Source organism: Caenorhabditis elegans, chromosome IV, assembly GCF_000002985.6.
Source record: "Caenorhabditis elegans chromosome IV".
NCBI lineage: Eukaryota > Metazoa > Nematoda > Chromadorea > Rhabditida > Rhabditidae > Caenorhabditis > Caenorhabditis elegans.
Window position 1 is genome coordinate 2787667 of NC_003282.8, and position 21552 is coordinate 2809218.

Below are 21552 nucleotides of genomic sequence, written 5' to 3' on the forward strand. Positions count from 1 at the left end.
ATTAGGTCTCCAAATAAGTTCCGGGTCAAAAATCATAACTTTGTTCGCTGTGTATCGATTTTTATGAAACTGTGGGAATTTATGTTATCAACCATGTTCTTTCATTTGACAATAGTCACAAAATTTTTTGGCCGTCCGAAGTGCCCTAACTCAGAGCCATTTTTTTCAGACATTTTTCAGATCTCGCTTCTTTTCAGCTTTGAATTGAGGTTTGTGTGCGGATTTTGCTTAGTTTAGTACACAATGTAAGAAAACAAAAAAAGTTTGGAAAAAAATCCGTCCAAAAAAATTTTTGTCGAAAATTCTTGATTTTTCATACAAAAATGATGTAACCAAGTGTAAACTATTTTTACACATATAAAACATATAAGTTTAGTTCGGTACACTAAAATGATAATAGAAAATATAATTTTTTCGGATAATTTTTGAGTTTTTTAAATATTTCTTGAGATTCAAATTTCAAACTCAAATGATTTTTATGTTTAAAAATAGTTTACACTTGGTAACATCATTTTTGTATGAAAAATGAAGAATTTTTGACAAAATTTTAAAAAAAGATTTTTTGACGACCAACCAAAAAAAATTTTTTTGGATGGATTTTTTTCCAATTTTTTGTTGTTTTCTAATAATGTATTTTAAACATAGCAAAATCCGCACACAAACCTCAGTTCAAAGCTACAAAGAAGCGAGATCAGAAAAATGCCTAAAAAAATTGGCTCCGAGTTAGGACACTTGGGGTGGTCAAAAAATTTTGTGACTATTGTCAAATGAAAGATCATGGTTGATAACATAAATTCCCAAAGTTTCATAAAAATCGATACACAGCGAACAAAGTTATGATTTTTGACCCCCGGAACTTATTTGGAGACCTAATAAATATATTAAAAATTAACTAAAAGTTATCTTTTTGAGCAAATTTTCAATCAAAAACTCCAAAAAAAAACGAAGAAAAAAAATTACTTTTATCGTCTCAATTCCTCTAATTTTCTCAATAAAAATACTCAAAATTTCACCCCTTTTTTCAGCAAAAAAAAATGGAAACAACTCCTCAAAACGAGCACAATGAGCATCAACAGCAGCAACACGCTGGTCACGTGGAAGACGTGCTTTTGCCAAAAGAGCCACAAGCAGTTCGAGTCGTTGAAGTTGTTGAGGATACGGATCATTCGTTCGAATTGAACACCGAATTACTCGAGAAAATCCTGTTGGACCCGAAAGTCGCCGATAAAAAGGTAGAAAAACTGGTGGCAAAAATGGGGAAAAAAAGACAAAAAATTCGGCTCTATAATTGGCTAAATTATGCCAAAAAAAGCGTGAAAATCTCGAAAAACTGGCAATTTTTCGCTGAAAATGCATAGAAATTGCTGAAAATTTATGGAAAAAACATATAATTCGTAAAAAAAACTCGGAAATTTCATTTGAAACATATTTAAAATATGCCTGAATATCCCGAAATAGAAAATAAAATCAGAAAATTGCTTAAAATTTCAGAAAAAGTGCCAAAAAATGCCAATTTTTCACAGAAAATGCATAGAAATCGCCAAAAATTTATGGAAAAACTAATAATTCGTAAAAAAATATCGGAAATTTTATAAAAAAAGTATTTTAAATATGCCTGAATATCCCGAAATAGAAAATAAAATCTGAAATTGATTAAAATTTCAGAAAAAGTGCCAAAAAATGCCAATTTTTTCCAAAAATCTCGAAAAAATGCCAATTTTTCACTGAAAATGCATAGAAGTTGCTGAAAATCGCCAAAAATTTATGGAAAAACTAATAATTCGTAAAAAAATATCGGAAATTTTATTAAAAAAGTATTCAAAATATGCTTGAATTATCCAGAGATGGGAAATAAAATCTGAAATTGATTAAAATTTCAGAAAAAGTGCCAAAAAATGCCAATTTTTCACTGAAAATGCATAGAAATTGCTGAAAATCGCCAAAAATTTATAGGGAGAAAAAAAATTTTTAATTTAAGAAAAATTTCTGAAAATTTCAGTTTTTTTTTGGCATTAAAAATGCTCATTTTTGAGCAATTTTCAGCTAGTTTCAGCGGTTTTTTGCTCAAAATTTTAATTATTTTTTTCCAGGTTGCCGTAATCGGAGTTGCCGGTGCATATCGTAAAGGAAAATCCTTCCTTTTAAACTTTTTCCTTCGTTATTTGACATGGAGATCGAAAGCTGATAAGGTTATGGGAGGTATAATATATTTTATTGTTTTTTTTTTAATAAAATTGAAAAAACAACTAATTTTTAACTGGAATTTTTAACTGGAGTCGATGGACGGCTAGTTTTGGTTTAAAAAAATTAAACATCTCGCCGTCCATCGACTTTTAAACACCTTAATCAAGTTTAAAACGCAATAAGATCAACTTGTAAACTCAAAATTTGACGGTGATTTCAAAAAAAGTTAGTTTCCAGCCGCTACGACATTGACAAGTCGGTAAAATGTCAGATTTTAGCTAAGTTTAGACCATTTTTTTGAGCCGTCATAACTGTTTTTTTTTGAGAAGTTTTCAAAAAGTTTCATTATGAAATTCGGTGTTTTCAGACAATTTTGAGTCTAATAAAGAAATTTCAAAAAAAATTCAACTACACCACCTTTAATACAGTTGTGATGTAGTTTTTCTACACTTTTTAAAAAAATTTTCCGCCACTACTTGAATAACCCCGTAAATCGGTACAAGCGCTACTACAGTAGTAATTTATAGAATTACTGTAGTCGAGATATATTTTGCGCGTCAAATATGCTGTGCGTAGTACGCATTCTCAGAGTTGTGTGGTGTTCCCGTAATAATATTATCGATAAAAATCCATTTTTGCAGAAGTGGAACTCGACAATTCTCAATGGATGTCGCCAAATTCTCCATTATCCGGATTCTCGTGGCGTGGTGGAAGTGAACGTGATACTAATGGAATACTTATTTGGAGTGAACCATTCATTATGAAGGATAAAAATGGAGAGGAGGTGCCGAATTTTATCTATAAAAAACGTTTAAAAAATCTAGAACTTCCATGTAGTCCCCCCCCCCCCTACATGCCTGACCTTAAGGCGACCTCCGCCTGCCGCTTGCCGTATGCTAAACATCCGTTTTTTCATATCAATTTGATCTTCATCAAATTGATTAGAAATTTTGAAAATTTACGTAAAAATGTTTGAAGAAAAAAAAAGAGACGAAAGGCAGGCGTCAGGCCCTGAAACGGTGCCTGCCTACCATGGAAACTCTGAAAATATGTTTTAAAGGTGGGGTACAGAAATTTTTTTGCTTTTTTAGACCCAAAATGGTCCAAAACTACCAAATTTCGTAATGAGACGTTCTGAAAATTTTTCAAAAAAAAGTTATGGTCGCTCAAAGTTTCGGAAAAAATGGCCCATTTTAGCTAAAATCTCAGATTTTGGCAACTTCTCGGTGTCACAGCGATTGGAAATTAATTTTTATTTGATTATCATCCTTTAATGCATGTTTTGGCATTTTATTACGTGTTATTTCGTTGATTGAGATGGTTTTTTGGTCGATGGGGACGCAAAATTGTATCATATTTGTGCCCGCCGCATCGACCGAAAAACCATCTCAGCCAACGAAATAACATTTAATAAAGTGCCAAAATATGCATTAAATGATGATAATCAAATAAAAATTAAATTCCAACTGCTGCGCGACACCGAGAAGTTACCAAAATCTGAGATTTTAGCTAAAAATGGACCGTTTTTTCCAAAACTTTGAGGGGTCATACCTTTTTTTTTTGGGAAATTTTCAGAACGTTTCATTACGAAATTTGGTAGTTTTGGGCCATTTTGGGTCTGAAAAAGCAAAGTCTCAAATTTCGGTACTCCATGTTTAAATTTGAAATTGTGTGTGAAATTTGATCGAATATATTATTATTCATTCAAAATTTGCATAGAATATTGATTTTCTCGCTGCAGCAGTATCTCTCTAAAATTCGCTTTTTCCACAGATTGCCGTTCTCCTTATGGACACACAAGGAGCATTTGATTCACAATCGACTGTCAAGGATTGTGCTACGATTTTCGCACTTTCCACTATGATTTCCAGTGTTCAGGTATCAAAAAAAACTAGAAAACTACAAAAATTTTACTCTAAATTACAGTTTTATATTGATAAAATTCGCGTAAAAACTACACAAAAAAATTATGAATTAATACAAAATCAGTTTTCCTAACGAAATTTGCTGATTTTTCAGTAGAAAAAACGCTTAAAATGCAGAAAGTTTGTCCGGTAGATGCAAGAATTTCTAAACAAAAAACCCCCTTTTTTTCGGGAAACCAACGAAAATGCTGAGAATTGTTAATTTTTAATTTTAAAATCTATATTTTGTAGTTAAAATTCAATTTGTTTCACTAAAATTTGATTTATCTGTTGCAAAACATTCGAATTGACTACATTAGGCAAAAAACCTTGAAAAAATCACTCAAAACGAAGTCGAAGTGCCAACTTTGTTAGAAAAATTGCAAAAAAAATGTCTGGAAATTGCTGAAACAGGCAAAAGTGTCGTGAGAATGGCTCAAATATGTCTAAAAAAGATAATTATACTAAAGAAGAGAATTTTCGAGAGAAAATCAGCATTTTTCTCAATTTCCAGATCTACAATCTGTCGCAAAACATTCAAGAAGACGACCTACAACATCTTCAACTTTTCACCGAATACGGACGTTTGGCATTAGAAGATTCAGCCTCAAAACCCTTCCAATCGCTTCTTTTCCTCGTTCGTGATTGGTCATTCCCGTATGAAGCGGAATTCGGATTTCAAGGAGGGCAACGTGTACTTGATAGACGTCTTGAGGTGATTTTTACGCTGAACATCAGTTGAAAATCCGGCACTGCAACCTTTTCCTCACGAGGGACGAGGAAAAGTGGTTTCTAGGCCATGGCCGAGGGGCCGACAAGTTTCAGCGGCCATTTATCTTGCTTTGTTTTCCGCCTGTTTTCTTTTGTTTTTCATCGATTTTTTCCGTTTTTTCTTATTAAAACTGATAAATAAATACTTTTTGCAGATGCTAAAACAATTTCCAAGAAAAAATCATGTATTCAGTGGGCAAGCAGCGGTGAAAGTGGGCAATGTAAAATGATGGATTACGGGAAAACAAAACCTAAACTTTTTCTGAAACATGATACATATGCTGCTTAAATGCTGAGACTACCTGATTTTCATAACGAGACCGCTGAAAAAGTTTTGAGGTTTTCAAAATTCAACTTTTTGTGCGAAAATCTCGACTTTTCACCAAAAAAGTTGAATTTTGGAAACCTCAAAACTTTTTCAGCGGTCTTGATATGAAAATCAGGTAGTCTCAGCATTTAAGCAGCATATGTATCATGTTTCAGAAAAAGTTTAGGTTTTGTATTCCCGTAATCCATCATTTTACATTGACCACTTTCACCGCTGCTTGCCCACTGAATACATATTTTTTTACTTGGAAATCGTTTTGGCATCTGCAAAAAATATTTATTTATCAGTTTTAATAAGAAAAAACGGGAAAAAGCTGTAAAAAACGAAAGAAAACAGGCGGAAAACAAAGCAAGATAAATGGCCGCTGAAACTTGTCGGCCCCTCGGCCATGGCCTAGAAACCACTTTTCCTCGTCCCTCGTGAGGAAAAAGTTGCAGTGAATCCGGCAATTTCCCTCATTTTATGGCTAAAACATCACATTTTCAAAATTTCAGGTGTCCGAAAAGCAGCACGCGGAGCTCCAACAACTTCGTCAGCACATTCGTTCGTGTTTCGAGGATATTCGATGCTTCTTGATGCCTCATCCCGGCCTTAAAGTTGCCACAAATCCGAATTTCGACGGAAAACTCGTTGGTAAGTTGTGCAAAAATTCAGAAAAAAAACGGAAGTTATTCACGAAAAAACGAGGATTTTGCATTTGGAAATCATGAAAGTCAGTCAGATTCTGAAGTAGAAGATTTGTGAAAAAAGCGCTGAAAAGCACCAAAAATTGCGTGTTTTTTTTTCAAATTTTCTGACCAAGCAGGCAAAAAAAATTACAATTTTATGTTCGAAATTTTCATTGAAAAGTGAAAAACAATAGTGAAATCCGAAGATTTTCAGTCAAAGATCTCATTTTTCCAGATATCGAGAATGAATTCCAGCAACAACTCGGCGTAATGATCCCAAGGCTTTTGGATTCACACGCTCTCGTTCATAAGGAGATTAACGGTCAAAAGATGACGTGCCGGGAGCTTCTCGAGTACTTTAAGGCTTATATGCACATTTTCAGAGGTAAAATTGACAGAAAAACTGATTTTTTAATGTGAAAAATATTGAAAATTAGACTAAAGCCATGTGGCGCATCTGTAAAAATGTTCAAAGGAGAATTAATTCAAAACTTCCAAGAAAGCCAGAAATCCAGAAAAATCACAAAAAAAAACTTAAAAATTGAAAAATTATACTTTAAAAATCGAGATTTTGCAATTTCTTCCAAAATTTGAACTTCGACCAATCATCGATTCGCTCCGCCCACTTTAGCAGAGTTCAACTGCGCTGATTGGTCGGAGAGTTCATATTTTGGAGGGAGATTTGTAAAAATTGAAAAAGTGCGTTTTTTTTTTCGTTTTGGGAATTTTCTTAGTTTCTGAATATTTTGGATTTTTTGAAGTAAAATCCACAGTCATAATTTTTAAATGAACTTTTTTTTTACAGATGAATTTTTCTATTAAAAATCTGGGAAAATTTAGATTTTTGCGGGTTTTTTGGAAAAATATTTGCATTCACAGAAATCTGAAAATTTTAACAGAAAAATGTGTATTTACAATTTTCTAAGCTGAAACACTGAAAATTAATTTCCCTTTAGGCCAAGACCTCCCGGAGCCAAAATCCATGTTAATGGCCACTGCCGAAGCGAACAACTTGGCCGCTGTCGCCTCTGCTCGTGCAGTTTATCAACGAGAAATGGAAGAAGTTTGTGGTGGAGATACCCCATATATGTCTACAAATGAGCTCTTGGAGCATCATGATCGAGTGAAGAATATCGCGATTCGCGAGTTTAGAAATGCTCGGAAGATGGGCGGTGTGGACTTTTCGATGCAATTCTTGGAACGGTTGGAATCTGATTTGCAGGTAATTTTGTAGTCCGGGGCCTAAAGGTTTGAAGCATGACGTGCTTGAAAATGCTCAAAAAATTTTGCATGAAATCCAATTCAAACCATTTTTTATTTTAAGTTGAAAAAGTTGTTTTTTTTTTCATAAAATTAGTTTAAAAATATAACTTCAAAAAGATTTCATTGAAAAGCCTATCAAACCGTAAATTTACATAGAACTCCCCGTAAATCCACTCAGTACTCCCGTAAATTTACATTTACCCTCCGTAAATCCACATTTTTGTCCCGTAAATCTACACAGTAATTCCCGTAAATCCACATGTTCACCCCGCAAATCTAAACAGTACTCTCCGTAAATATACATGTTCACTTCGTAAATCCACATTTTCGTCCCGTAAATCTACACAGTAATCCCCGTAAATGTACATGTTCGATTCGTAAATTCACACAGTACTCCTGTCATATCGTCCGTCGTTAATTTCAATTTTTGCCGAAAAATGCCTAAAATTTTTTAAAACAGAAATTTTGGAAATTCATTAAAACGTTTAGAAATTAAAAACAAAACAAAAACATATTTTCTAAAATAAGTGCTCCCGAAAATAGAAAAAAATGTTAAAAAATTTAATTGATTGTTTTAATCAATTTTTTAAAATTTTAATTAGAAACACATATTATAGAAAAAAAAACGATCGCACAAAAATAAACAACGACGCAACGACACTCCGCTGTTTTTAAGCCCCGCCCACGATTTCATTTGCACTGCGGCCGCCACATTTCAGGGCAAATGAAATCGTGGGCGGGGCTTAAAAATAGCGGAGTGTCGTTGCGTCGTTGTTTATTTTTGTGCGATCGTTTTTTTTTCTATAATATATAAACATATAATTTTCTTTTAAAAAATCAAAAAATTATAATTTGTCTTCTTCTTTCAGGAATCATACGAAAACTATCTGAAAGTGAATAACGGAAAGAATCTGTTCAAATCAATGCGTACTCCGACAGTTTTGGTCACCTTGATGATAATCGACTACATTTTCCAAGAGTTCTTCCAATTAATCGGACTCGATTTCATTGCCGGCCTCTGCTCTTCAGTACTCTGTCTTGTGATTGGAGCTCTCGGCGTCTGGGCTTATTCTCGTTATTCTGGACATCTTCGTGAGGCTGGTGGATATGTAAGTTTGAAAAAATGGAAAAAAACGTTGTAATTTTCCGATTGGAAATTTTTATTAAAACTTTAAAATTGAAACAAAAAAATTTCGGGAAATCTAATTTTTAAAAGTTTTTTATCGAAAATTCCGAATATTCCAATCTTTTCCAATTTTTCGAATTTTTATAAAATTAGAAATTTTTGTTCTTCGTAAATATTTTTGGAGACTAAATTTTAGCTGAACAAATTAAAACCTTGAAAATTGAAATTTTATTTATTTTTTTCGGAAAATCGAATTTTTTGAACTTTTTAAAAGTTTCAATAAAACTCTGTTTTTTCGAAATTAATATATCCCAATTTTTCGAATTTTCTATAAAATCAAGAAAAAATTGAAATTTTTTTCTGAAAAAAATTCACATTTTCGGAAAATCAAATATTCTTCAATTTTTGTGCAAATCTTCCGATTGTTAACAGAAAAACAAGATTTCAAAAAAGTCGAAATTTTCCAGATTTTCCGAATTTCTCCCAAAAAAACTACAGTAACCCTCTCCCGTTTTAAAGGTTGACGACGCTGTGACATATGTTTGGACCAATTTCATCTCGCCAAATGCTAATCACTTGGGACCACTTGGCGGTGCGATTCAAATGGGAGAAGCTCTCGGAGCAGGAAATCGAACTGCAAATGCGACGGCGGCCCCCGGAGCCGCTGATGGACTCAGAAAACGGCATTAGATCAATTATTGCTTTTTCCACTGAATTTCTCCCCTCAAATGACCAATTTCTTCTCGTTTTCCCCATTTTTTTCCTAATTTTTTCGACCCCAAAACTCCTCATTTCTATTGTACTTTTTCTCCTCAGCCAACATACTCTTTTTTTTTTCGTTATTCCTTCATGTGTGTGTGTGTATTTAGAGTTTAAATGAAATACAAGTAACTTTAATTGAAACCAATGTTACAAGCGTTCACAATTTGTGGGGTGTGTTGCGGTTGCGTTGCGGTTGACCTTTAGTTGTTTTTTAATGAGACTATTTTAGGTTAGTAAAATTAGAAACGTTTGAAAACTAGCCTATTGAAGTTGGAAAAATTTCAAGTTTTAGCTGCTCAACGCGGTCGCGTCGCGGTTTATTCTTAAGTTTTAAAGGATTGTAACTTGGCTCATAGTGGTGCAAATCTGCTGAAATTTGAAGAACGTGTAAACCAAAATTATTTATACAGAACAATTATATGATTGTACAAAAGAAATAAGATTATTCTATGCAAGAAAAACTGAAAATGCCAAACTTAAAGCTCTTAAAACATTCGGAGTCTCCTCCAAATTGTCTAAGTAAATTACAAATCAAAAAAGTTATTCTCCACAACAACAGTACGCCACACAGGATACCAAACAAAAACCTGTCATGAAAATTGCTCCAATCGCGATAATCACGGCGGGTACTACCTGCAAATTCACGTGGTGCCAAGCTGTCCCATTACGTTGTGATCCACAAAAAAATGCGGGAATTTTTTGCCCAAAAAGTATGTGACGTCAGCACGTTCTTAACCATTCGAAATCAGTTGAGAACTCTGCGTCTCTTCTCCCGCGTTTTTTGTAGATATATGTACGTAGGTCAAACCGAAATGAGACATTCTGGCACCACGTGCAAATTGGAAATTGGAAATCAAATAGTTAACATTTATGTTACCTGAGTTCGTAGGCAGCATTCGTTTGCACAACATTCGAAGTAGTATATGAAATTACTGGGGCCTGAATATGAAAAGTTAGCTACACTGGGAGCCGAGATAGACAGCTTCAAAGTTTCAGGTCAAAATAAAGTGACTGTAACTTAGGCCAATCTTTGCTATGTTTAAAGGGGGAGTACAGTCTGGGGTTTCGCCCGAAAGAATGTTCTAGGTTTTTTTTTTTAATGATTTTTTTTTATTTTGAAAAAAAATTAAAAGGTCTGAATTATGTTTGAATTCCCGCGCAAAATAGTGACGATTATCGATTTTCAGGCCAATTTTAAAGTTTCAGCAAGTTTCTCTCCGATTACCAAGTTTTTTTACGGAAGAATGTTTTCAAATTATAGAACAAAAAATTTAAGAAAACCAATCCGTAAACCATAATTTTACACTCATTTGCGCGGGAATTCAAAAATAATTCAGCCCTATTTTATTTATTTTCAAAATTATGTTCTGTCATTTAGGGCAAAAAAACCCCACAAACAATATTCCTCCTTTAAGAAAAAATCATGTGCCTGAATCTGAAATTTCGAGATGAATACAGTGTATTTTTCTGCACTTCTACGGCTTTAAAGGAGGGTGAATTCATACGAAATGGTCTCGCCACGCGTTCCAAAAAATCAATAGATGACGTGTGGCGAGACCATTTCTCATAAATGCGCCCACCTTCAAAGTCGTCATCTCGAAATTTTTCCAACAAAAAAACCCACAATTTAACGGATTCCCACTAGTATCGTTGCATTTTTCACTTGAAGCAAATAATTCAAAACTGGAGCATACTCCGATCAAAATGAAAAATAAAATAATCTGAATCGAAAAATTAACACCTAATTACGTCCAATGCTTACCCGAAACAATACATATTGAAATTTGATGAAAATATGGAGCATGACAGATGACTATTCAAAATGTACGCTGAGGAAAGAGTGGGCACATTGAAAGTAAATAAAATAGAAATAACTGATAAGAATATGGTTTGATGTTTACTGAATATGTCACATGACGCATCATAGATAATCAACTATTTAGTTTATTCCTAAGATATTTCAGATTTTTTAGATCACTGATTGTGAGCACGGTTTCACATTTTGAGTTATTTTTTTGCATTTCCAAAATGAAGTCGCAAATTTTGCACATAAAATACATGAAAACTCATAAGTTTCTTTTTATTCTGATAAGAAAAATGACAGTTGAGCGACTATATTATTTCATTGAGAGTTAAAATGGTCAGTTTCGAAATTAAAAATCGATGATATGAAATTTGGAATTTCCTATTGGAACTGATTTTCGGACTTCTTAATGAAACTTATGTGGTTTGCAAGAAGAAACAATGCCGAAAATTTTATATGAAACTCTGGCAAATGTATGGAAATCAGGGGCACTTTACCGAAAAAAAATTTTGCCGAACGGTAATCTCCGGTTTGCCGATTTGTAGGAAATTATCAATTCGCCAATGTGCCGATTTGCCGGTTTGCCGTCTGCCGGATATCAATTTGCCGGAAATTTTTTTGAGGGTTTTTTAAAAGACGGAAACACTTAAAACTGTGCCTTTTTGAAATTTGTTTCCCGTTTTCTTTAGATGTTCTCAAAGAATCCTTTTTTTTCAAAACAGATGTAGGGCATTCATAAGAGACGAAAAAGTTTGCCGGTAAAACTTGTGAAATTTCCAGTATAAATGTGCAATGCAATTGGCCTAAAATTTTCGGCAATTGCCGTTTTTCCGGCAAATTGCCGATTTGCCGAATTTGCCGGAAATTTGAAAACCGGCAATTCGCTGATTTGTCAGGAAATTGTAATTTTTCAAGTCTGCCGTTTGCCGGAAAAAGTTTGTAAATTATATTTCAATCAGTTTCCATTCTTTTTTGTGTCATGGTTCAAAAAGGTTTATATTGAATAAGTACCGAAATTTGTAATAATAGTAATTTATCAAGCGTTTGGAGATTTTTTTTCAAACATTTTATTCAACGAACTCAAAAAAACCAAAGTTTAAGCCCACCAGCCACAGTGGTCTAATCAGCTCAATGGGGGTTTTGTAGGCGATTAATTTCCGATTAAAAACCATGACCAGACGGATAAATAAAAAGGACGGAATACATGTACTTAGGTCAAACAATTTACTTTTTTTTTTTCAAAATGACACGTGTTATACCCATATTGCTCCTAGTAGCTCTATCAGTCCATGTAGCACAAAGTCAGAAGATCGTGGCGGGAGCCTTGCAGAAGATCTTCCCGTATGCAGCGGCGGCGAAGGTTACAGCGGTGAGGCTCGCCCAAATTATTGAAATAAGTGCAAAAGTTTCATGGATTTGTTAGTTTTTATTATGTAAAAAAGAAAGAAACCCTTGAAAAGAGTCTTAAATTCCTTGAAAATCGTTAAAAATTAGCGAAAATTTTGAATTTTTGTGAATTCTCGTCATATCTGATGTAATGTACGCAATTACGTACCCCTAGCTCCCCCACTAGTGGAAAAAATATTTACTCTACGCCATTAGGAACAGCTGTATACAGCGTGTCCTCGGTAGTATAGTGGTGAGTATCCGCGTCTGTCACATGCGAGGCCCGGGTTCAATTCCCGGCCGGGGAGAATCGTTTTTTGCATGAATTCTGAAAAGGTACTAATTAAAATTGTTTTAGCTCACTACAAACTTGAATAAGCAAACAGCAATTGCCAAATCGAAGACTGTAGTGAAAAATTGGGTTCCAGCGAACTGGGTGAGTATGAACCCAATTTTAAAAGACATTTCTATAATTTTTTTGTATTCAGAAAGCAGCAAACGCAAAGCCGGATGCCAAAAATCCCCTCTCTAAGCAAGCCTACGCACAGAACAAAGCCCTAACCTTTATAGACTACAGATATTCCCTTGTGAAATACGTAAACTACCTGTTCAAGCAGGGAGTTAGCTCCAAGTTCCTGACACAGGCCGAGGCAAATAATATGAAGAAAGTTTTCTGGGCCGCTGATGTGAAGGCTGCCAACAACTATACTATGACGTGCGGACAATTCATGATGGACGCTGCTTCATTGGTAAGTTTATGCATTTATCTGTCTACTCAAAAAAAATCAGCTCAATCGGACCACTTTAAACCGAGATACATCGTTTCGAAGCTGGGAGGGTGCGGCGCGGCTGCGGCGCGGTTGCGTGCGGTCTACCCACCAATTTTAAACCCTTATATCTCCGCTCTCAGTGGTCCGATTGAGCTGAAATTTTTGGAGCAAACTTCGTATAAATAAATACACCTAGTTCATTTTTTTTTAATTTCAGGTGAAAGACTCAGATAAATTGATGGCTGAAGTACAGAAAAATACCAACTTGTTCGCCAAGGCCAATCCTACCGACTTCACTAACCTCCAGTGGAATCTTTAATCTTTTTGTTCCGAATAAATTTTTTAATCTCTTATGTTCTTTTGTTTACAGTTTGTTCGGCGGTTTTTTTTAAATACATCATTTGTTTAATCCGTATTATCCCTTTGAAAAATGGTCAAAAAACAAAAGCGGACATTTTTTTAAAATTAACTGACTAATTGATTAGATTCCAGGAGCATTCCAATTTGTTAAAAAATTTCTCCCCGGCCGGGAATTGAACCCGGGTCTCGCATGTGACAGACGCGGATACTCACCACTATACTACCGAGGACACGGCACAGAGCTGGTCCTAAGGCCGTAGAGCAAAGTGGGAGAAGCACAGAGTGCCGTGAGTGCCCAGTTGCGGACAATACATCAGACTTGACGAGATTTGTCAGAAAATTTTGAATTTTTCATTTTTTTTGTGGGGGGTTTCAATGACATTTGGTGGTTTTTATTTAGTCTAATCTTCTTACAGGTATTAAAATTACTGTTTCACTGTGAAAAAAACGTTTGACAATTGAACATAACAAAAACACACTGAAAACAATATTTTTGCACTTCGTTTCCTCATACGATCGGATAAATCTTCGGATTCTCAGACAAACGCTTAGTAGCTTAATTAGATTTCAACCATATTAAACGAGATTTCAACCATATTTGTTTAGAAAATCCATATTGGATTATATTTGCTCCATATTTTATTATAAAATCCATATTGGATTAGATTTGTCCATGTTAGATTAGATTTGTTCCGTATTAGATTAGACATCCATATTTAATTAGATTTGTTACATATTGGATTAGATTTCAACCATTTTCATTAGATTTGTTCCATATTGGATTAGATTTCAACCATATTTGATTGGAAAATCCATATTGGATTAGAATAGGAAGCGTATTAATTATGTCCCCATTATATTTGGTTTAATTCTAATTAAGCTACTAAGCGTTTGTCTGAGTTACACATAATGGGCGTCGTCACACTCATGTTTATTATAAAACAGCGGAACTTTATAGCGATTTTGAAAGGTTCCTTTCGTTTTTCGGTATGATTTAAATTTACTTCTTTACTTTACTTTACTTAGTTTGAATTTCAGATGACACGTGCAATTACCATATTCCTCTTGTGTTCTCTTAGTGTCTACGTGGCAAGTGATCAAATTATGGTTGGAGCACTTCAGAAGATTTTCCCGTATGCTGCGGCGGCGAAGGTTAAAACGGTGAGTTGTTGTTGATGTATGGATGTATTTTATTATGAAAAAGTAATGAAAATTCACTAAAAATTAGCGAAAATTCAAAAGAATCGTTTAAAAGCCCGTCAAGTTTGTTGTATTGTACGCAACTTATTACACACCGCGGCTCTCCATTTTCCTCTACGCTCTTAAGACAGGCTCTCCGCCGTGTCCTCGGTAGTATAGTGGTGAGTATCCGCGTCTGTCGCATGCGAGACCCGGGTTCAATTCCCGGCCGGGGAGAATTTGTTTTGGAACGGCTTCTTCCGATAACTTACTTTTTTTCAGCTAACCAACACTGTAAATAAGCAAAAAAGTATAGCCAAGGCGAAAGCAGTGGTGAAGAAATGGGTGCCGAAGAATTGGGTGAGTTTATAACTATACCTCAGTTTACCAATAAACCTGTAATTTTTTATTCAGAAAGCCACAAAAGTCAAGCCAGATGCCAAAAATCCCCTCTCAAAAAAAGGTTATGCAGAGAAGAAGGCGATGACCTTTATAGACTACAGATACTCCCTTATAAAGTACATCAATTATCTTTATAAACAGGCAATCGCCACCAAATACTTGACCAAAGAGGAGGCAACTAGTGTGAGTTTCCTTCAAAAATTTTAAGGCTCCAGGGCCACTTGGAGCAAAGTTACAGCTGTTTGTAGTTTTGATTGTAGTTTTGATAGCGCGGCGCGGATACGCAGCGGTTGCGTTGCGGCCGCGCCGCTGTCGGCTTAAAAACTTCAAGCCGGTATATCTCTGCTCAAAATTAGCGTAAAGCTTCAAAATTTTCAGACAAAATTCAGAATACCTAACACATTCAATAAATGTGTCTCTTTTTTAGATGAGAACCTTGTTCTGGGCTGCTGACGCCAAGGCGAACAACAACTACATCGAGACAACGCAGACGTTCATGGTGGAGGCTTCTCAAAAGGTATGAGACCTCTTGTTTAAAAATTCGATAGAATTTCAAAGTTTTCAGATTCATAAGACCCCTTCAATCGATCAAGCTATGGGCGAATTGTCTGGAAAATTCGCGAAGGCTAACGCTAAAGACAACGCTAACCTACAATGGACTCTGTGATATATTTGTAAAGGAATAATGAAGTTGTTCTTTTTGGTTTAAACATCAGTAAAGACTGCTAGAATAGTTATACAGTGGAATTTTTGATAAATTTGAAACTTTGAATTTCGAATTTAAAATTTGCTGTTTTCCATAACATTTTGAAAATTGATGCATAGATTGATGAGGTTAGAGTTGAGCCTTACTTTAGTAGTTTGTTCAATGCACTATGGCTTGCACCAAAGTTGATGGAACATGATCGTTTCCGTCAAACGTGATAGCTAGCACATTATATAAACTGTGTAAATAACAGTGATTCATTAATAGTAGCATGCGGAAATAGTTTTTTTTTTTTTTGAATGAGAATACATACAATGATGTTTTATTAGTTTCGTAGGATTGATCGGTAGAAACTTCCGTATATGACGTTTACGCTAAATAGATATTTTACATAATAAAATATTACAGTAGTTCACTACATGTATATGTTTAAAGTTTAAAATTAGATTTACTTAACGTATTTCCTCAATTATTCCTGACAAATTGTGTGTAGTCTTGTTTAAAATAATGCATCTCATTGTATAAAAAGTATGTCAATTGTTCTAACTAAAAACTACTTTCATAACTTTATTTTTCATACTTTGTCCCATCATACGATTGGACTTACTGTCGGATTAAACATGGTGGGCGTCAACTGTTATAAAGAGTGCACGTATACAGCGATTTTGAAAGGTTTTTTGTATTAATTTTCGGTGCGAATTGGATTCAATAACTAGTGAGACTTTCAGATGACACGTGTCATTTCTCTGTTTCTCCTGTGTTCGCTAAGCGCCTACGTTGCAAGTGATCAAATTGTGGTTGGAGCACTTCAGAAGATTTTTCCGTATGCTGCGGCGGCCAAAGTTAAAACGGTGGGTTTCAGACTTTAATTCAACGAGAAAAGGTAACTTTGATTTCATTTTCAGCTAACTACCAATGTGAATAAACAAACCACAATAGCCAAGGCAAAGACTGCAGTGAAGAATTGGGTGCCGAAGAATTGGGTGAGCAGCATACTTACAACTAAGGCTTCCATAATTCCAATATTTCTAGAAAGCAGCAAACGCAAAGCCGGATGCCAAAAATCAGCTCTCCAAGCAAGCCTACGCACAGAACAAGGCTCTAACCTTCATCGACTACCGATATTCTCTCAAAAAATACATTAACTACCTATATAATCAGGCAATTTCCACAAAGTACTTGACTAAAGCTGAAGCAAACAATGTGAGTTTTCTATTGCTTGTCAGGGTCTGAACCTAAAATATAAAATTGTTCCAGATGAAAACCATGTTCTGGGCTGCTGACACCAAGGCAAACAACAACTACACCGTGACATGCCAGACATTCATGATGGAAGCAATGCAAAAAGTACATTAAATCCTTGTTTTGAAATCTGAGAATTATATTTTTTAGATCAAGAAGACCCCAACAATTCAAGACTCTGTGACAGATTTGACTGGAAAGTTTGCGAAGGCCAACGCTAAAGACTATGCTAACCTTCAATGGACTCTATAGTTTTTCTTACTTCGAAAAATGAAATATTGTTATATTGTAGGAACAAGAATATTGAACAATCCATACATGCCAAGTAATTTGCAGTGTAGTTTTATCCGCTTTAGTACATTATTGTCTATGTAAATAAACCCTTTCAAATTAGTTTTCAGGTTCGAACATAATCTTTTTATTGCACTTTGCCTCATCATGTGATTGGATAAGCCAGCGGGCACACTCTCCACGAATTCCAGAACTCCAGGACCGCAATGCACAAAGTTATGAGCTTTCAAAAACTGGAGGGTGTGCGACGCGGCCGCGTCGCGGTCTACCTCGCCCAAGTTCACGTCCATAACTTGGCTCCCAGTGGTCCAATTGAGCTGAAATTTTTAAGCACATAATAGAATTATTGATCAATCTTTCCATTACTTCAGTATACTTGGAAATTCGAAGTTTTCGTAAACTGGGGTTCGCTGAAATTCGAGTTATTTACAGACCCAACAGAAACTGTGTTTCGTAGCACAAATATTATATGCAATAAAACTCGGAGATTCTGAAAATGTAATAAAACATTTAATTAGATGTCTTGCTGATAACGGGAAAGATGACGGAATCGAATATAATTATGTGAAAATGGAAAGGCGAAAGTACAAATTTGCTTCCAAATCATGATTTTAGAATCATGCAACGTAACTCGGTGCATTGTACATATGACAACTTAATAAGTTTTAAAGCTGGAAATCTGAGAAACTGGCTGGAAATTGGCGTTTCTGCAATTATGGCGTTAAATGTGGTGTTTTTGTACCTGACCACTGTGACCCTGGCCCCCGTCTTCCCCCTCATTTCTCTACGGTCTTAAAACATGCTCCCTGTCGTGTCCTCGGTAGTGTAGTGGTGAGTATCCGCGTCTGTCACATGCGAGACCCGGGTTCAATTCCCGGCCGGGGAGAATCGGTTTTGCAAGATCCAAAAAAATTACGCAGAAGTCATCAAAGTGTTGTCATACATATATGCATATCGAACTTCCTGATGTCTGTACATTAGAGCCTACGCCCCTAACTGATATGATGATAATTAATATAAATAGTGGAGAAATTATCAGTTTACGATATTTTAAACGATCATGCAACAGTTTGTGCTATTTGTGCTTTTTTTCGCAGGATTTTCACATGCGTTAAAATCCTGTGAGACTTGTTTAGGCTCTGGGTATCAGTAAGTTTGAATACCGTAGCCTACAGTAACCTCACCAACATTTTTCAGCTACTGTGCAGACTCAAAGCTTTGTAATACACCCGCATGTGTGAATACTATCAAAGTAAGTCAAATGCGTGATGTTTAAAGGCGCATAGAAAGTTTTCAGGAAGTGCTCAATTGTCCACATGCTCCAAATGCCACATATGACGATAATGAGGCCAGAACGAAATGGTTGCCGCTTTTTGGAGCTGGAGCCACTAATGCAAAAATGGCTCAGAAATGTTTCGAGTGAGTGGACTTCAAAAATGCTCCAAATGGTCCTATTATGTAGTGCACTGCAAAAATTTCAAACCGTTTGGCCAACTGGGAACAAAGTTACAATGGTTCAAAAACTGTGCAGCGTGCGGCGCGGTCGCGTCACGGCCAGCTTCAATTTTTTAGCCGTCGTATTTCAGCTTCCAGGTGCCGACGTACTCTGAAAATTTTTCTGACAGTATATTATTGCAAACTCTGTAAAAGTATTAACTTAGATTTTCGCAAAAGAAGTTTTGAAATTTGTCAAAAATCCAATATCGGAAAGTCAGATAATTTTATTTACTCCGTAGATTAAGCGTAAAAGGTTCGGTCTGCAATACATTTTTCAGAGAAGTTGAATTGCCGGCAACAAAGTTACAATGGTTCAAAGACTTAGACGCGCGGCGCGGTCGCGTCGCGGCCCACCCACAACATTGAGCTTGTATATCTCAGCGTACAGTTGCAGTAGAACTTTGAAACTTTTTACAGAGTTATCAAAAAATTTTTTAGTATCTTCAGTCTCGATTTTCAGCAATAACTGGCCAACACTGAAGGTTTCCAAGCGTTTTCTAGTCAACTGCAGCGACCCAAGTCCAATTCTTCCTCGTAAGCAACACATAAAAAATGTTTTTCAAATAATCAATAATTCCCTTCCAGCAACCGAATGTGCAATGATCACCGCTGTTGATGTTTCCCAAAAAATTCTGGTGATGACTTTCCGTGCGACACTTGGAAATACTCAGCTAGGAGAGGAGGTGCTCAATTTTTTGGTGGCTAAGAAACAATTTTTCGACGTCGGAAAGGTTTTCGAATTCTTCTATGATGCCTACTTGGCACTTTGGAGAGCGGGGCTCGAGCAGGAGATCAGAAGTTTGAAGTATAGGTACCCGGATTATGAACTATGGGTGAGAAATTCATTTCCGTTTAAAATTTGCGCGCACAATACGCTTATTCGCAGGGAAGTTATGAGACTTTCAAGTTCTGAGAGAGCGTTGCGGTTGCGTCGCGGTCATTATCATATTTTATTCTAAATACATTCATCTTGAGATAATCGATTATGATCATCCTACTCAAAAAATTTCACACAAATTGGATCACTTTGAGCTGAGTTACTAAGCTTGAAAGTTTCGGCCGTGCGTCGCGGTTGCGTCGCGGTCAGCCTCAAAACTTTAAAGCGTCATAACTCAGCTCGCAGTTGTCGGATTGGGCTCAAATTTTCGCAGCTTGTGTATATTTTTTTCTACTTCTACTTCTTCCAAAAACTTATTGTACTTCGATATAGTCTAAACTTTCAGGTCACCGGTCACTCTCTTGGCGCTTCTTTAGCCTCTGTCGGTGCAAGTTGGGTTGTGAAGGCAGGCATATTCAATCCAGATTCTGTGAAGGTTTTCACGGCGGGTCAACCAAGAACCGGAGACTATAATTATGCGTTGTGGCACCAGAATACGGTACATTTCAGGGCTTTTGCTAGGTTTACATGGAGACAACTTGCACACATGTGAAGTTGGGTCGAGTTCTTCCGCGGGCGTCGCGGCTGCGTCGCGGTAGACCACCTCACTTCCAAAGCGAACAACTCTGCTCCTAGATGACCTTTAAAAATGTTACGAAAGTTTACAGTTTGCCTACTCGTTCCGTGTTGTCCACCATCACGATATTGTACCACATGTGCCATTGCAAAATGCACCGGTGGATCACGATAGGATGTACCATCATCGTACTGAAGTTTGGTGAGTTTTAAATCTGAAAAAACCTGGAATTTTACCCCTTTCTGCATTTTTGTCGTCAATTTTCGTGTTTTTGTACGTGACCAATGTGACCCCGGCCACGGCCCGGCAAGTGGTACATCAGTGCAAATGCGCTCCACCGCACACACAGGTTCATACGCGAGTTATGGAAAAAACTTCACGTACAAAAATTAGAGAATTCTTTTTTGGTCATTTTGTTATTCAAATTTTAAAAAATGAGCGTGCCGTTTTTGAGAAACACGCGTCAACGCAGCCGAGCAGGCATACGGAATACGGTGGACAAATTGCGTACACGTACCACTTGCCGGGCCGTGCCGGCGCCTGTGTACCCCCCACTTTCCTCCACGCCCGTAGGACATGCTCCCTGCCGTGTCCTCGGTAGTATAGTGGTGAGTATCCGCGTCTGTCACATGCGAGACCCGGGTTCAATTCCCGGCCGGTGAGAATCTTTTTGCAAGACCCAAAAAGAAGAAATCATCAAATTGTTGATGTCTGTACGATGTCTGTACGTTAGAGCCTACACCCCTAACTGATATAACAATTAATTGTAATAAATAGTCAGCAAATTACCATTTGACGATAATGTTTATAGTTCTGTTCATAAAATTTCATTTGAATCAGTTAGATATGAGCGGAGATATACGCGCTCAATGACACCAGTGAGCGGCGCGGACGCGTCGCGGCAGGCTATAATTTTCAAGCTCGTGTATCTCAGCTCCAGTAGTAGCTCTAGTAGTAGGTTCAAAGTTTCAGATTTTAATAAAAATAGTTGACACTATAAATTTATATGTATTATAAAAGTTTGAAAAAAAAACACATTTTCAAAATTTCAAAATTTTTAGGTACAACAACGACATGTCAGTTGGCTCAAGCTATCAAATTTGTCCGGAAGCTGATGGTTTATATTGTGTCAATCAGCAAGTGGACTTGAGCTGGAACGATCATACCCATTATTTTAATACCGATTTGAATGTTTATGGAGATTTGGGGTGCCCGAAGAAATAGTGTTGTTATAAATTTTAAATTATAAATTATAAATTTTATATTTAAAAATGTTATTAAACAAAAAATGTAAGGATATTGGCGGAACAAGGCATTTGGAAAAAAAATTGAAAAAAAAATTGAATACTTACTTCTGGATTTTAAATTCAAAATTTTTTTAAACCGGATTTACAAAAGTGGAGGTTTTTGACATTTTTTTTCAAACCTTGAGATTTTTTAAAAATTTTGGAAATT

General features: G+C 36.0%; 6 protein-coding genes and 7 non-coding genes across 19 annotated transcripts; 9 read left to right on the forward strand and 4 right to left on the reverse strand.

Annotated features, from left to right (window-relative positions):
- Positions 1–1022: 1022 nt before the first annotated feature.
- Positions 1023–9147, forward strand: atln-1 (GB1/RHD3-type G domain-containing protein; the record flags this gene model as incomplete). 4 transcript variants are annotated; one of them, NM_001028322.6, is made up of 10 exons in its annotated part: positions 1023–1232; positions 2091–2199; positions 2826–2968; positions 3958–4062; positions 4603–4803; positions 5682–5820; positions 6091–6240; positions 6812–7077; positions 7988–8227; positions 8712–9147. In NM_001028322.6, 10 exons carry the CDS (start codon positions 1035–1037, stop codon positions 8766–8768), a joined length of 1608 nt encoding a protein of 535 aa, NP_001023493.1. The 4 variants fall into 4 exon arrangements, with proteins under 4 accessions (NP_001023493.1, NP_001023492.1, NP_001294252.1 ...); NM_001028321.5 differs by having other exon boundaries at positions 1026–1232; positions 8764–9139; NM_001307323.3 differs by lacking the exons at positions 1023–1232; positions 2091–2199; positions 2826–2968; positions 3958–4062; positions 4603–4803 and having other exon boundaries at positions 5763–5820; positions 8764–8934.
- Positions 9148–9394: 247 nt separating this feature from the next.
- Positions 9395–11020, reverse strand: Y54G2A.52 (uncharacterized protein). Its single transcript, NM_001129345.4, has 4 exons — positions 10769–11020; positions 10631–10727; positions 9884–9945; positions 9395–9639 (listed from the first exon to the last, which is right to left on the reverse strand). The coding sequence occupies exons 1-4, from the start codon at positions 10808–10810 to the stop codon at positions 9547–9549; spliced, it is 294 nt and encodes a 97-aa protein (NP_001122817.1). The 5' UTR covers positions 10811–11020; the 3' UTR covers positions 9395–9546.
- Positions 11021–12022: 1002 nt separating this feature from the next.
- On the forward strand, positions 12023–13373 carry Y54G2A.10. 2 transcript variants are annotated; one of them, NM_001028315.5, is made up of 4 exons: positions 12023–12179; positions 12555–12632; positions 12685–12945; positions 13184–13373. In NM_001028315.5, exons 1-4 carry the CDS (start codon positions 12054–12056, stop codon positions 13283–13285), a joined length of 567 nt encoding a protein of 188 aa, NP_001023486.1. In that variant the 5' UTR covers positions 12023–12053; the 3' UTR covers positions 13286–13373. The 2 variants fall into 2 exon arrangements, with proteins under 2 accessions (NP_001023486.1, NP_001380094.1); NM_001392271.1 differs by having other exon boundaries at positions 12040–12632; positions 13184–13315.
- Positions 12424–12515, reverse strand: Y54G2A.65. The gene has a single exon (NR_053000.1). It is a non-coding gene; the product is annotated as an Unclassified non-coding RNA Y54G2A.65 (non-coding RNA).
- Y54G2A.t1 lies at positions 12433–12504 on the forward strand. Its single transcript has one exon. It is a non-coding gene; the product is annotated as a tRNA-Asp (tRNA).
- A 111-nt stretch (positions 13374–13484) lies between the features above and the next one.
- Positions 13485–13556, reverse strand: Y54G2A.t5. The gene has a single exon. It is a non-coding gene; the product is annotated as a tRNA-Asp (tRNA).
- Positions 13557–14191: 635 nt separating this feature from the next.
- Y54G2A.44 (DUF148 domain-containing protein) lies at positions 14192–15617 on the forward strand. Its single transcript, NM_001038355.4, has 6 exons — positions 14192–14313; positions 14365–14487; positions 14788–14865; positions 14920–15090; positions 15335–15424; positions 15473–15617. Exons 1-6 carry the CDS (start codon positions 14236–14238, stop codon positions 15572–15574), a joined length of 642 nt encoding a protein of 213 aa, NP_001033444.2. The 5' UTR covers positions 14192–14235; the 3' UTR covers positions 15575–15617.
- On the forward strand, positions 14671–14742 carry Y54G2A.t2. Its single transcript has one exon. It is a non-coding gene; the product is annotated as a tRNA-Asp (tRNA).
- Positions 15618–16341: 724 nt separating the features above from the next.
- Y54G2A.32 (DUF148 domain-containing protein) lies at positions 16342–17139 on the forward strand (the record flags this gene model as incomplete). Its single annotated transcript, NM_067854.11, has 5 exons — positions 16342–16464; positions 16519–16596; positions 16646–16816; positions 16871–16960; positions 17006–17139. The coding sequence occupies 5 exons, from the start codon at positions 16342–16344 to the stop codon at positions 17105–17107; spliced, it is 564 nt and encodes a 187-aa protein (NP_500255.1). The 3' UTR covers positions 17108–17139.
- Positions 17140–17955: 816 nt separating this feature from the next.
- On the reverse strand, positions 17956–18042 carry Y54G2A.70. The gene has a single exon (NR_053001.1). It is a non-coding gene; the product is annotated as an Unclassified non-coding RNA Y54G2A.70 (non-coding RNA).
- Positions 17961–18032, forward strand: Y54G2A.t3. Its single transcript has one exon. It is a non-coding gene; the product is annotated as a tRNA-Asp (tRNA).
- A 148-nt stretch (positions 18043–18190) lies between the features above and the next one.
- Y54G2A.45 lies at positions 18191–21368 on the forward strand (the record flags this gene model as incomplete). 3 transcript variants are annotated; one of them, NM_001038356.6, is made up of 8 exons in its annotated part: positions 18191–18295; positions 18344–18398; positions 18444–18565; positions 19104–19177; positions 19229–19476; positions 19867–20019; positions 20189–20298; positions 21159–21368. In NM_001038356.6, 8 exons carry the CDS (start codon positions 18207–18209, stop codon positions 21319–21321), a joined length of 1014 nt encoding a protein of 337 aa, NP_001033445.2. The 3 variants fall into 3 exon arrangements, with proteins under 3 accessions (NP_001033445.2, NP_001368201.1, NP_001368202.1); NM_001380109.1 differs by lacking the exons at positions 18191–18295; positions 18344–18398; positions 18444–18565; positions 19104–19177 and having other exon boundaries at positions 19243–19476; positions 21159–21321; NM_001380110.1 differs by lacking the exons at positions 18191–18295; positions 18344–18398; positions 18444–18565; ... (1 more) ...; positions 19229–19476; positions 19867–20019 and having other exon boundaries at positions 20273–20298; positions 21159–21321.
- On the forward strand, positions 20689–20760 carry Y54G2A.t4. Its single transcript has one exon. It is a non-coding gene; the product is annotated as a tRNA-Asp (tRNA).
- Positions 21369–21552: the final 184 nt, after the last annotated feature.

Excerpts from the sequence above, each read along its gene's own strand:
- Y54G2A.52 (NM_001129345.4), bottom strand. The coding sequence starts at position 10,810 with ATGCTCCATATTTTCATCAAATTTCAATATGTATTGTTTCGG. Across the intron at positions 9,946-10,630 it reads TAGTGGGAATCCGTTAAATT|GCCCCAGTAATTTCATATAC; the intron begins GTGGGTTTTTTT and ends TTTCATATTCAG. Across the intron at positions 9,640-9,883 it reads AATGCTGCCTACGAACTCAG|GTAGTACCCGCCGTGATTAT; the intron begins GTAACATAAATG and ends GTGAATTTGCAG.
- Y54G2A.10 (NM_001028315.5), top strand. The coding sequence starts at position 12,054 with ATGACACGTGTTATACCCATATTGCTCCTAGTAGCTCTATCAGTCCAT. Across the intron at positions 12,633-12,684 it reads ATTGGGTTCCAGCGAACTGG|AAAGCAGCAAACGCAAAGCC; the intron begins GTGAGTATGAAC and ends TTTTGTATTCAG. Across the intron at positions 12,946-13,183 it reads TGATGGACGCTGCTTCATTG|GTGAAAGACTCAGATAAATT; the intron begins GTAAGTTTATGC and ends TTTTAATTTCAG.
- Y54G2A.44 (NM_001038355.4), top strand. The coding sequence starts at position 14,236 with ATGGGCGTCGTCACACTCATGTTTATTATAAAACAGCGGAACTTTATA. Across the intron at positions 14,866-14,919 it reads AATGGGTGCCGAAGAATTGG|AAAGCCACAAAAGTCAAGCC; the intron begins GTGAGTTTATAA and ends TTTTTTATTCAG. Across the intron at positions 15,425-15,472 it reads TGGTGGAGGCTTCTCAAAAG|ATTCATAAGACCCCTTCAAT; the intron begins GTATGAGACCTC and ends CAAAGTTTTCAG.